The sequence below is a fragment of the Eschrichtius robustus genome, chromosome 7 (genome assembly GCF_028021215.1).
Source record: "Eschrichtius robustus isolate mEscRob2 chromosome 7, mEscRob2.pri, whole genome shotgun sequence".
Taxonomy (NCBI): Eukaryota; Metazoa; Chordata; class Mammalia; order Artiodactyla; family Eschrichtiidae; genus Eschrichtius; species Eschrichtius robustus.
Window position 1 is genome coordinate 73,764,003 of NC_090830.1, and position 14,416 is coordinate 73,778,418.

Genomic DNA, 14,416 nt, shown 5'->3' on the forward strand with positions numbered 1-14,416 from the left:
TCTGTGAGTCAGGTTGCTATAAATGGAGAAAGCGCTCCCAGCTTGATCTTTTTTTTTCCTTTAGGCACAAGAAAAGTCTAAGTAACGTTCATAATTACAGTGACCATATAATCCATCGTTCAAACCATCACATTTTTGAGAGTGAAAGAGCACTATTAATAATCATGGCAGGAAAACAGGCATAAAGCAGGACTGTCTAGAATGAATCGAGACATATGGTCACCTTCTCTATAAAGCTTTGTTGTCAGAAGAGGATGAGAAACACCAAGACACATCCAGCTGCTTTGTTAAAGTTTGCTCTAAAATGAGGCAGAGTGAAGGATATAGCACATTCTCAGGGAAGTCAGCCCCCTTTAGTAACTCACATCAGTATGTAGCTCAGTGTCTTCTGTCCCGAAACAGAACTTTGAGCACTTCCAACAAGAGGACCATTTTTCTATTTCTTCTTTCTAATTTATAACATTCTAAAATGGGGCTGCTGTGTTGCCCAACTCCAGGGTCACAACACAAAGAACACAATGTGAATGACGCCTCTTGGAGTTGTGCATCATGGTGGCCTTTCCCTTCTTCCTGGCAGTCAAACAGACTTAGAGAGAAGGAGAGACAGGGACTTCCTTGGCGGTCCAGCAGTTAAGACTCGCCCTTCCAATGCAGGGGGCACGGGTTTGATCCCTGGCCAGGGAACTAGATCCCACATGCCCGAATTTGATCGGCTGGTTTCTGGCAACACTGGCTGTGTGTTCTTAATCAGCATCAAGCAGCCAACAGCCTGTCTCTACAGGCTGAGGCAATGGTGACGGATTTCTCTTCTCTCTCCCCACTCTTGTTTTGTGTGCAGAGATTCCAGCCAGCTACAACAGCTTCACAAGCAAGTCTTACTGGAACAACAGCAGTTGCAAAACCCATCTCCTTCATCTCCTAAGGAGTTTCCTTTCAACATGAGTGTTTTGACCTCCACTGCTGTCCCAGCGGTGACAATGTCCGGCAAGCAGGTGAAGGCCCCTTCATCACAGACATTCAGCTTGGCCCGGCCAAAGCACTTCTTCCCCTCCACGAGCACCACTGCAGCAACTGTGTCCCCTTCCAGCTCTCCAGTGTTCACCCTGATCAGCACTCCTCAAGCCATGCAGAGGACAGTGAGCAAAGAAAGCCTCTTAGTTTCTCAGCCCTTGGTGCAAACCAAATCTCTAGGAGGGGTTTCTGCCCAAAACGAGCCACCTCCTCCAGGTCCGATAGAACCAGCACAACTGCCACTCACGTTTTCCATCTCCAGCGGAAACCAGTTTCAGCCCCACTGCGTGTCCCCAACTCCTGTCTCTCCCACCGGCCGGATTCAGAACCCAGTGGCTTTCCTCAGCTCCGTCCTGCCTTCTCTCCCTGCCATCCCACCCACCAATGCCATGGGGCTGCCTAGAAGCGCACCATCCGTGTAAGTGTCGTTGAGGTTTCTTGATGTAAACGATGTCATTTAAGAATGGACCCACATAAGAGTAGCTTGGTCTGGGACAGGACTCTCATTTAGTGAATTCCTACATAATCCAATCTCTTAGACACGAAATGGATACTGAGCACCTTAGGACAAGAGGACACGATTACTTTAAATAATGTTTTTATAATTTAAATACTGAAAACACCTCGACACACAGATTTTCTGGGCAGTGCTCAACTTTTGCTCGCAAGATGCACTCCGTAAGTGCCTGATGGCTCCTGGCGTCTGGTTGCCATGCCAACCACTCTGATTTCTAGGCCTTTGTACCCTGGCCAGTGCTTTTCATGAGTGATTTAGGTGTGAATTTATTTTACAGGCCATCCCAGGGACGAATGAAGAAACATATAAAGTCTTCCCAACCAGTGAATGATGATTACATTCGTGAAACTAAGAATGCGGTGATTCTAGACTTGGGGAAAAAAGTGAATTTCAGTGATGTCAGATCAAACCAGCAGGTAAGATTGTTGGGTTCAGACGGTTTACTGGAATTTCTTCGTAAGGAATGTAAGTTTGCTTAATTCAGTCCTTGGGTGCTCAGGTCACCTGACCTCGGTGAAGCTGACACTGCAGTTTTGGAAGGCAAAGCACAGACTGTCCATGGTTCATGTAGGAAACTTGTCCACACGGATTCACAGTTCTTGATTTAGCCCGGTAGTTAATTCAGTTTACTTGTCTACGTGCGTTTACCTAGAATAGCGTATGTTAAGGAGAGAGACTAGATAGTCTGTTTTCCATTCCAACAATCCTCAGCTCAGTATTGGCAAACACCGTCACATCTTTGAGACATTTCAATATCTGAGCCTTGAGATGACCTAGACTTTAAGGAACTCTGGGGTTCCAAGCCATCCTTTATCTGGCTGCTTCAATCTAATGTGCTTGGGGGTTTGCTCACCAGTTCCTCTCAATCTTTACATTAGGTTGAAGCACGTGAAACAGCCATTAGCCAATATCCTGTGTTTCAACCTGTAGAACTCCCTGCTTTCTAGTAAGTGTTTACACGGAAGGAGAAAAAGGAAAGTCATCTGTAAGCATCACATAAAAGAAAGACTAAGTATTTTATTGGAGCCATTTATTTTTGCTTTTTGTAAGGTGGTTATTTTTTAAATGCAGATTTACATTTTAATAATCTAACTCTTGGTTTATTTCCCCAGGTGGGAACTGATAAAATCTATTTTAAGTGTAACATAAAATTTCAGTGAAAACTATATGCCAAATATTGTGGAATTTGTGACATAAGTGACCCCTGGAAACAAGGCTCCAGACTCCCCTGACCATATGCTGTTTTCCTTCATGTTTCTATCTCTTACTTCCAGTGGAGCCATTGATATACAGTATTTTACTATTGTGTTATATGTTGGACAATTTTTACTGAGTGGATTCTCTTGAAAGTAATGCTTAAAGTGCTTAAAATAATAATGCTTAAAATAGCTTAAAAATGCTTTTTAAAATTGACTTTAAATTATTGACTTGAAGCAGGATATTTAAGCTTGCCATAATCGAGTACACTTTTCATGTATTATTTCGTCAAATTACATATATTTCTGGGAGGCAAACATCAAGGCAACTATTCTTCTCTTCCACCTTCTAGATAGAGAAACTGAAGCACAGTTGTCAAACTGTCAGTGGTAGAATGAGAACCAGAGCCCTGGTCTCCAGGACACTTTCACATTTTCCCTGAAACTCTGCAGCCTTTTTGCAGGTTTACGACAAATACCTCCAAGCCCCATAAATGTTGCTCTGTCTAGCACAGATTTGTTTTCCTATAATACTGTCATCACAGTTGTGGCTGTTAATCCTTCTAAGTGTCATTGAAATCAGAGCTGTGTTCAGCCTATGTCTTTAACAACTCAGGGAGCAATTAGAACCCTGTAAAAATGATACCAGGTCAGCACACAGGCTGTTTGATTTTACTTTTATGGTTACTTTATAGGTAGATCCATGTTAATCCATTGTCCCAACTCAGGGGAAAGTAGGGTTTTTCTCTTAATTACCTGAAATGTGAGTACATATAAACATGAACTTCCATGAGTGGAGTGCCATAAACCCAGCAGAACTCCTTATTAAACCTCCATCATGAATTATCTTCAGGGCTAACAGCAGGAACTTGGAGTCTCAAAAAGCATCTCAATCCTCTCCATATTTCAGTGAAAACTATATACCAAATATCTGTGACACATCCGTGTTCTTCTGACAATTATTATTCTGAGCGTTATTATGGTATATTAATTACAGAATTGATCTTACACAGCATTCTAGGCCAGGGATCATGAAAGCCAAGCTGCATAAATGCAATTCAGGAAACTAAGGAGCTGTCTGAGATGGAATGCTTGCATTAGGTTGGTAGATGTTGATTCTGAGACAGTTTTGAGGAATAAATGATGACCATATTATAATATTGTTTTGTCCATTGCTGCCTTGGGAAATGACAGTGAAAAAGTCATGAAGAACTGTCTAAATGTATTGTGGCCCATTGAGGAAGTTAAGAAGAGGAAAATTTGCTGAGAAAAAGTGGAGATTTGTAGATTTTAGGCTGCATCATTTCTTATTTTGAAGGGTATCGTTCACCACCAGTGGATCTTCACTGGACATCAATTGGTTTAGGTTAGCAAGGTGAGTCTGAGAGGTCAGACTCAGGATCACACAAAATGTAATGGAACCTTCATAACCAATGATTTTAATGCATACATGACTTAGTATGACGTTCTGCTCCCAGTAAATAGTTGGTGACTGTTAATGTCTAAAGCGCACACACACACACATTTAATGTCTTATTTCAACTTTCCTCCTTGACCTCATTTCTCTGGAAACTTTCCCATCTTTTTATTCTGCTCCTCCCTCCCATTTTTTAAATGAAAGCTTCATTAAAACTGTCTGTGGTTCCCAGATACTGCCCTATATGACAGAGGGGGGAAAAAATAAGTACCTAGTTCTTGCTCTGCCTTTTTTTCCCTCTCATCTCCTTCTTCTCTAAACTGCTTAGTCATTTCTTCTATTTAAATCTTACCTCTTTCATCTCTTACCATGAATTCTTTATGAAAATTCTCTCTTGAGGGCAAACAGTCTTGCCATCTGTTCCTTTTCTAATAAGAATTCAACGTAGTCATTGGCCTTATGTTGCTCACCGTGGGCATTGTAGGACCCTGGGTGCTGGAATAGTGAAGTGTCCCCATGTCACCTGCTGTGGGCCCACCCAGGATGCACCAGTCACAAGCTCCCTGGGAGCTGGATTGGCAGGGGGTGGGGGAGGGGGTCTTGTTCATCGCTGCACCCCTGTTGTATCTGTCCCAGAGTAGGTGCTCAGGGAATATCTGCTGAATTAGCTCACAACTTTGGGATTTACATTAATTTCAGATAGGATAACCAAACTTTTGACCAAGGAGAAAATTTTGGATTTGTTGCATCTGTATGGAAAATATCTCACTTAACTATAGAGATTCTGATTATACCTAATTATAGACACTATCTACTATGATAACAATCTATTTTAATCAACTGACTAAAAAGTTGATTAAAAACACACTAAAACCTTTTTAAAAAAACACCCTGAAATTAAGCAAAACTCTGGTGTTAACTGAACATTTAAGTATAAAATAAATCTGTGAACCACTTACTAATTATTTATTCTTAAAGACAAAATTTGGATTTAAAGTATTTTTATGCAACCTCCTTGAAGGTAGAGTGTGTGTTTTATAGAATGCTGTGTCCCCAGCGCCTATTATAGTATTCTAAGAATTTGGCAGCAGGGACAGGGGGTAAGCCATGAAGCCTGGTTATTTCTATTGAAGGAAGCATGTAGTATTGGATAAATCATAAAAGAAGACATCCTCTGTGTAGGTTAACCTCCAAGTTAATCTAGGAATCTCTTATCTGCTGTCCATACTGTGGCTCACCCAGGAACAAAAGGAGAATACTTTCTCTAACACATAAAACTTCTTCTAGTGAACACTGTACCCAGAGTTGGTTGGGAACCCTTTGGGCAGGCTCTTCCAGCTGGTTTGATCCTATTTGATTATTTGCCCCTGAAGCCCAGACTCCGACCCAGAGTAGAGGAAGCCAGCAGCACGCTCAGGGCAGTGAGTGCCAGATCATGGCCCATGTTTTGGAAATTTGGAACCCTGGCAATGCCATATCTGATTGGGTTGTGTCATTACACTGTGATTCTTAGCAGGAGGAAAGCACTCTCCACCACTCTGACAATTTGAAGAAAACTTCTGCAGATGTGTCTCAGAAACCAAATGCCTCAAGTTGTCAAACTATCAGCCTTAAGAGGATTATCTTTAAAGAAAAAAAAAAAAGAATTATATTTTCAAGTGGCATACTCTTCTGATGTAATTTTTTTAGCTTTTCATTTTCTTTCGTAGAGCAACTGAAATTCTATGCAATTCATTTTCACTTAAGGTCTTTAACATAAGCCTGGAAAGGATGGGCCATATGTCTTTGACTTGCTTGCCATACAGACCAGATTTACACAGAAAAATATTCTCTCCTTTGAGCACAGACATCACCTACAAGCAGCTGACGCAGAAACTCCTACTTTTACTCACAAAGGGGACAAGGCAAGGGAAAATGGAGAACACAGCCCAAATCCAGTTCTGGAAATTCAAAGTGTACAGCCGCTGACAGTGGATCAGTAGTACAACCTTTGTGCAGAACAGTGCAGAAAGCACATTCAAATTTAACTTAAACACACTGCTTGTTTGCAAATGTCCTTACAAAATCTGAACCCCATCAGTCACAACTTGGAACAACAACCTTGATTTATGTATAAGAGGATTAGTTATCCTTGGGATAACCAACTCTTAGTTGCAAAGCACTACCAAAAAAAAAAAAAAAAAAGAATTCCTGCTCTGGGGATGGTGTGCATCTTTGTAAACATCTCAGTTGTAAAGGTTCACTGCTTTAGAAACAGGTCACATACCCCTGCCACACAGTTACATGGGTGTCCTTGTTCCTGAGGTTCAACTTCCCAAATATTTTATGAAATCTTTTGTGGAAACTCCTTGACCTACAGTATTCTTATTTTGTTGTGCATCTGTAACTTATACATTATACCATATAACTGGTACCTTCAACAATTGTATCTTAAAAGCAATTTTATTTTTTTCTCCCTTTATCCCTTTAAATTTATCTAGTGGGGCTAATCCTTCTCCTGGCAATCTCAAATGTGAGGTAATCTCAAAACCATTTTGACCAATTTTAGTTCATATAACGTTCTACATTTAGTTTGTTGCAAAATACAATCTTGATCCAGTAATACAAAATGACCAGTCCTCATGGTAACCAACACCCCAATCCTTATTCAAAAATAAGACCCCACACACAAACGCCCCCATCCACACCTCACACCGCACACCCCAGGGACCTCTACAAATGGGAAATCTAAAGCCAGGAAGGAAGTATGGCCAGCTTCTCTCTTTTTCACTCCCTCCTCCCCTGCTTCACTAACTGCTGTTCCCAACTCCTTCCTTTCCCAGCCACAGAGGGACAAAAGCTGACTCCACACTGGCTCTGTCTCATATGTGGCCCATATATGTATGACAGCAACCATCACAGGTCCTCTGACCTGACACAATGCAGGACTGTGGGCCACTGAAAGCAACCTTCAGCTTGCCCACCAACAGAAACCCACTGTGCTCCTCACTCTAGATTTTTTAGGCAGGAATCAGATACCAATCCACTGGAGGAACACAGTAAACACTACAAATGGGTCTATTTAATCTCTCTCAATAGACTGGAGGTGAAAGGCAGGTACTCTGGGGGTGGAGGTGGAGGTGGGATGCTCACAGACATTAACAGCTCTTTGCAAAGTCTTCTCACTGGATTTTCTCCCTCCTGACTCTTTTGTATCTCTGATGAAGGTGAAGAATATCAATCATCTAACCTGTCCTCAAGCACCTGCTTTGAGATTTCTGGAGGATAGTTTGTCTCCCAACTCACTTGTTTTTTGATATCTAACTCATCTTGGTGCCTCAGTAGAATACAACTGTATCCTCAGTACATAGTTACAGATAGTATATTTTAGATAACTCATTGAGTGTTCTGTTTTCATCACCTCCCAACCTGTAGTACTGGTAGAATAGTAAATATATAACCAGTAGGTGTACACTTACAGAAAAACAAAACGTGCGTATTTTCATCATATCGCTTCCATAGTTCCTTTGGTTAAATCAATTCAAACATTTATAAATTCCATAAAATCAGGTCCCAACTTGGTAAAATCAAGTTCCTAAAACTAGTTGTTTGGAATACATGGAGACAATGTGGTATTTGTATTCTCAGGCAAGTGCTCAAAAGCCTTATCTATCACCCATTTGTTCCTGAAGTATAGATATAATCATAACTTACCACAATGTACAGTAATACTTGTTTGGAGAAATTAGATCATACTTTCAATATAGAATTTCAGGAATTCATCCCCCCCCCCATAATAACTCTGACAATGTAATTAGCCAGGAACTTACCAGCCCTCACCCATCATGCAGTAGGAGAAGCTGCAGAGAAGGTTATTTAGGTTGGAGCAAGGACTCTACTAAAATAGTGGCTAGAGGCGGTATGGAATGGATTGGGAATTTGGGGACTTAAATGAAACAAGATGAGAAGCCATAAGAAGCTAAGACCTCTTGCCACCCTCACAAAAAGCCTGGGTTATCCTGAACTCCAGGATCTGTGTGTGAGGTTTGCAAACTATATGAATTATGCTTTTGACTATTATTTTTTAAATAATAAAGCTATTTAGCACCTACCTCACATAGTAAGAGAATAAAATGACTCATTGGTTTTACTCCTAAGCATCCAAAAAATAAACAAATTTGTTAAAAGGAAAAATAATACCCATTTAGGAGCATGAATGCAATTCAACAAAGAAGAAAAATATATTCCTTATGGGATTTTAAACTGTCAAGACTAGGAAACATTTCAAATTCGTGGGATTAGTTAACGTATTTATGGAAAATATACTCGCTGTATAGTATTAGGTTGAATAATTTGAAATTGCTGATATTTTACCTCTTTTAACCCTCAAAAATGGCAATTTCATATAGTTCAAACTAATACGTAGATAGTTGGAAGCTTTAAGTATTAACTTTAAAAATAAAAAACATCCCAAAATGTAGAAAATGGTCTTAATACTTTTAAACTAAATTAGGTTTCAAATTAGAAGTGAACAATCTTTTACTTTAATTAGTTTGTTTATCTGATTAAAAATTAATACGCTTAACTGGAGATTAATCATTTTTCTACCCTGAAAGAACTGTAGATGTATTTTGTTTACCCAGTCTGAGATGAGGCTGAGAGGGAAGATATAAAATTGGTTCTAAGAAATTAAAACCAAGAAACTTTTGGTGTCCGTGTTTCCTAAGTTCCAATTCTGCACAAATTCAGGCGATGATGTGTATAAGACAATAGCTAGAGGGCATGAATGACGTGATTTAATAGCTTGAGAACATATCTCATGAGTCCTGAACTCAATTACTCTGCCTGTGACTAGGGGCAGATGCAAATCAGCCATGTGTTCCCAAATTCCACTTCAGGGGCATCCTAGTACCATCTCCATGGGGCCTACCTAAATCATAAAATTATGGTTAACTAGAGTCACAAGTTTAACCAAAGGGCTCACCCTCACCCCAAGCACATGGCTCCAGATTCCTCAAAGATACAGTAGTGTTGGAACAAGTGACGGCCCCCATGTCATTCATGTATTCTTTCATTCTTCAGATACTCATGGAGCACCTGCCATGTGGCAGGCACTCACTATTCCATATATGGTTGATATAGTGGGATGCAAGACAGACAAGAGCTCTGTTTTTCGGATGCTAACATTCTAAGGCTTAGAGATATTCAATTATTCCATCAATATACAAAGAAAAACACTAGATAGCAGTCCGTGCTCTGTAGAGAATTAGAATTGGGAGTTACTTTAGATGAAGTGGACTGGGAAAGTTGCTTTAGGGAGGTGACATTTAGGCTTGATAGAATAGGGCAGGATAGGGAATCAGAGGAATCCAGAATAAGTTCTAGATTTAGGTTAACTTGGTGCACTCAAAGTGTGGTCTTAGACCTGTGCCAGTCTGCAAGCTGTCATCTCTCCACCTTGAGATAAGTACGGAAATTGAAAGTAACCATTAAGAAATTTCTAGAGCATTTAACAGAGAAATTTTATGTCTATTGAATATAATAATTCTGTATGCTTTTTCTATTTCATTCTTCTAGTAATTCATTTTTATTTTATTTTATTTTACAAGAGTACAGGTTGAAAAAATATATTTTTAAAACCTGGTTTTCACCATAGGTAATGTGAGAAACACCAGCTTAACCACTTAACCAAGTGGATGAAGAGTGGTGCCAGTTCCTAAGATGGGGAAGAGCAGGGTAGGAGTATCTTCCCTGGGGGACAGAAATCAAGTGCGTGTTGTTTGGACCATGCTAACCTGGTCCATGGGTGCACCCATGAGGCACCCAAGCCATGACAGAAAGTATACTGGTGGGTATATGACTCTCATGATGTAGAGTAGATCATTGGGTATATGAGTTCTGGGGAGAGACCAGGCTCAGACACATGGATTTGGAGTCATCAGCATACAGAAGGTATCTGAAGCTGTGAGATTGGATGAGATCACCTAGAGCAGAGGAGGAAGAGCTAGTAAAGGAGACTGATAAGGACCAGCTAGGGGAAGAGAAGGAAAACCAGTAGGGTGTCATGGAAACCAACAGAAAAAAAATGTTTCAAAAAGGATAAAGTAGCCATCTGTGTCTAATGCTACTGAGAGGTCAGGTAAGGTAAGAGCAGGTAAGTGACAACTTACCTGTGGATCTGGCAAATGTGAAGACCCTGACAGCAGCAATCTCAGTGGAACTATAAGAACACAAGCCTAATTGGAGTATGTTAGTGAGAGAACAGGCAACAAGGAAATGAGACTATAACAATAGAAAATTATTTCAAATAGCTTCGTTGTGAGGGCAGCAGAGACACAGTGTAAGCAGACATGGGGTCAAGGGAGATTTATTCAAGACAAGTTTTCCTCAAGTATGCAGATGGGAATGTCTAGTAGAGACAGGAAGCTGGTGATGCAGGCATGTATCAGAATGCAGTTCAGAATAATTTTGCCAAAATACCACATAGGCAGCTCTACATATTGAAATGGACACTATTAGTAGCTACAAAAATTATATTCCATCTTCATTCCATTCCCTACAATATTCTACCGGGGCTCCATGCTGAAGGTGAGGAATCAGGGTTCACTAGGACAGTTTGGGATTGTAGTAGAAACACAAATCTCCTTCAGTGCTCCATGATGAGGAACTGGAAATGGAACATGCCTGGTTTACTGAGGTTCCACAATGTAAATCTAACATTTGAATCTTAAAAAGTTTCATCCTCACATTATATTGATGGACACATTCTTCCTCACCCACAGAAATTGAAATTAAAACACGTTTGCCATTTTGACAGGAGTACAAAATTTCAAGCTTTGAGCAGAGGCTGATGAATGAAATAGAGTTTCGCTTGGAACGCACCCCTGTTGATGAATCAGATGATGAAATCCAACATGATGAGATCCCCACGGGCAAGTGTATTGCTCCCATCTTTGACAAAAGACTCAAGCACTTCCGGGTCACCGAAGGCTCTCCAGTGACATTCACCTGCAAAATTGTTGGGATACCTGTCCCAAAGGTAGGGGAAGATGACCAGCCAGTTGGCCAACCAACAGTGCAAAACTACAGGCAGTGCCTTCAAGAAAGTCTTACCAGACTGTAGTGAAGTATCTATCTACAGAGGGAATGAAAATCAATACCAGAAAATTAACAAAGCCCAAGTAATCTGACTAAAAAGATACAATCAGGAATAGAATCGTTAAATAGCCAGGCAAAAACCAAATCAGATAACTTATGGGTAAGTTAAAATTTTTATAAAAGTTGACAATAAATGTCTTAGTCATGATCCTCTATTTTGGGCTATTGATTCTCTCAACCATCAAACTCACCAAACTGATACTTTTCTTTCTATTTAACATCTACTGAAAATCTACAGCCTGCCTGTTGTACAAAGTGAGCTATATTTGTATTATTACTGTTAGGTTGGTAAATGCTGAAAATGTCGTATCGTTATCGCTGGCTGCTGAAAAATCTTACGAGTCACCAGACTTTTTGGCAGTCAGCGAGAGAAGGATTTACACCCAGTATGCCTACAGCAGGGAACCTATCCACCCTATTTTCACAAACATTAACATGGTGCTAGTATGTATGATTAGGTAACCAGGAAATGTAGAGAAGGGCAGCTGCAACCAGTACTTTAACTCCCCTGTCTTTGAGAGATCTCCTTGATACATAAAGAACTTAACTTGAAAACTATGTATACTTAAATTTTAGTCAGAGGAGAAATTTAGCAATTGAATCCTGGCCTCATTCCATTTGGTATAATAAACCATACTATCCTTTCAAGTAAGGTCAGCTATTCTAGGCCCTGAGATCTCGGACTTCAGGAGACTTGAGTTTGTAAAAGGATAATAGGAAAAGTTCCAGGCTCCTGGTTTTAATTATTTTGCCTCTGAAGACATTTCTGGTCCTTAGGGTGGCTTTTTAAGTAATTATAATAAAAATAGTCAAAAGTTTTTTCTCAATCCTAAATTATACATAATTTCTTACTTAAATATTGTATATGTACAAGTGGAGGAGCATATTATACTGTCATTTGTAATATGTTTAAAAATTTTTTTCTAAGTGTTTTATAAGGGATGGGTTACTAGTTGTAGAGATGGCAATCGATCCTTGCCTTATCCTACTCCTTGTATCATTATCCTCTAAAGATGTACAGAACAGGGACTCCCCTTGTGGTCCAGCGGTTAAGACTCCACGCTCCCAATGCAGTGGCCACAGGGTCCATCCCTGATCAGGGAACTAAGATCGTGCATGCTGCATGGTGCAGCCAAAAAAAAAGATGTACAGAACAGTGTATATTCTCCTTGATTATTTTTCATTTCAGGTTTACTGGTTCAAAGATGGGAAGCAGATTTCAAAAAGAAATGAGCACTTCAAAATGAGGCGAGAAGGAGACGGGACGTGTTCTCTGCACATTGACTCCACCACCGGCGATGACGACGGCAACTACACCATCATGGCGGCCAACCCCCAGGTGGAGACGCAGGGTTCCGCGCTGTACTGCACTCTGAGGAAGGAGCGGTTCATGTCATTGTGAATAAACCTTGAGAAGTGCAAGTTACTAAGGATTTCTGAGGAAAATGAATAAGGAGCATAGAGACTGTGTGTAACTAGAGCACAGTATCACAACTTACAGGACCACTTAGCCACTGATGGGTCACGCCACCCTTCAGCCTTTGTCAAAGGACATTAGTAGTATCTATTCACTAAGTATATGCCCCAGAACTATTGGAGTAAATCTTGTTTTGATCAACTCACTGACTCTCTTGAAGAGTCAACAAATTATTCTATCAAAGAATGATTTGCTATTTTTTGTTCTTTAGAGAATAAGCAAATCACTTGTGAATATCCCTCACTCGTAAAAAAAATTTTTTTTGGTAAAAGAAAGCCATAATCTTTCACTTTCCTTTTCTGAAGAGGCCAAGACTTAAAATTCCCCTTAAAGATATGGCAGAATAAATATCTTCAATTACTTTTAGAATAGGAGGTACAGAACTATAATTTCTACTCACCCACTCCTCCTATTAAAATGTTAGTTTTGAAGATAACTTCTATTGAGGAAAGTATAAAAATACTTGACCATGATCTCTGCATGTGCCGACAAATAACGTTAAGTGCACAAGAATTCAAATTTTTTTACATTTATGTCTGTTCATTTCTCAGCTTAAAAATGAAAGTCACAATATTCTTAAAAATCGTTTCCCCTGGAATATTAACAGTGATTTAAGGAGTTATACTGTTTTCATCCCCCCTCAAAAAAAAAAAAAAAAAAAAAACTCATAATAGCCAAAAAGTTCATAATGTTCTGGTCCATAAGAATGTATATGTACTGAAAAAAAATGTGGAATTGTTTTTATTTTAATCTCCTTCATTTTCTGTTTCTCAGGGGAGAATCAGCTGTTCTGGCCACTTGATGGTACAAGGTTTGCCCCTTCGAAGTCGACTAACAGCTGCTGGTCAGTCTCACAGGTAAAGACAGTAAGAATCTCCCTTCTCCAGCCCCTCCCAAGCAGCCACCCACCACAATGAGCACTGAAGTATCTGGTCTACAAATTGTCGACTAATGTGTAGTCCTCCACCCACAGCATCAGCATCACTTGGGAGCTTTTGTTGCAAATGCAGAATCCCAAGCCCCACCCAGACATACTGATCAGAATCTACATTTTAATAAGATCCCCAGGTAATTCATAAGCTCATTAAATATGCGAAGCATTGGTCCACGGCACACTTTTAATGGTTCAAAAATTGCAACCATCAGTAGCACCTGTGCACATAATATATAAATCAGACTCTCTGAATTAAATTACCTTGTCTTTAAAAAACAGAAACCGTTAATGAGTATATGCATACTGATAAAAGATTTCTGTTGTTGTTATTGTCTCCAATATAACAGCTGTCTCCAACACAGCAACTGACTTTCCTCCTCTCCGATTTTACTAAACACTAAGAAGAAAGAGCCTGGCTTTCTCTTGAGTCTTGGTGGTGCCACAAAGTCTTAGCAAAGCATTTCATAGTTGCTGACATGGATGAATTACATTAGACTTACCAAAGGAACAAAAATAGTGACCCATGTTTCAGATACAGTATTTTACCACCGTTGCAACTCTACCTTCTTCTTCAGTTTTGTTTTTGTTTTTGTTTTTTTCCTTCTTCAAGAACAGCTGTTACTGTGGTCAGTCTTAACCAGTTTAAGTTCATGATCATCTTTAATGGCCTGACATAATTTATTAGCCAGGTTAAATTGTATTACTCAGAGACACAGGGATTGCAGCT

General features: G+C 39.9%; 1 protein-coding gene across 3 annotated transcripts in view; it reads left to right on the forward strand.

Moving 5' to 3' along the window:
* MYPN (myopalladin) overlaps positions 1–14,416 on the forward strand; it is a 75,563-nt gene that overhangs the window by 51,102 nt on the left and 10,045 nt on the right. For all 3 annotated transcript variants that reach the window (XM_068548859.1, XM_068548858.1, XM_068548860.1), the window contains exons 10-14: positions 839–1,429; positions 1,806–1,944; positions 10,938–11,159; positions 12,468–12,617; positions 13,530–13,612. In XM_068548859.1, coding sequence (XP_068404960.1) covers positions 839–1,429; positions 1,806–1,944; positions 10,938–11,159; positions 12,468–12,617; positions 13,530–13,612 — 1,185 coding nt within the window. The remainder of the gene's footprint in view (positions 1–838; positions 1,430–1,805; positions 1,945–10,937; positions 11,160–12,467; positions 12,618–13,529; positions 13,613–14,416) is intronic.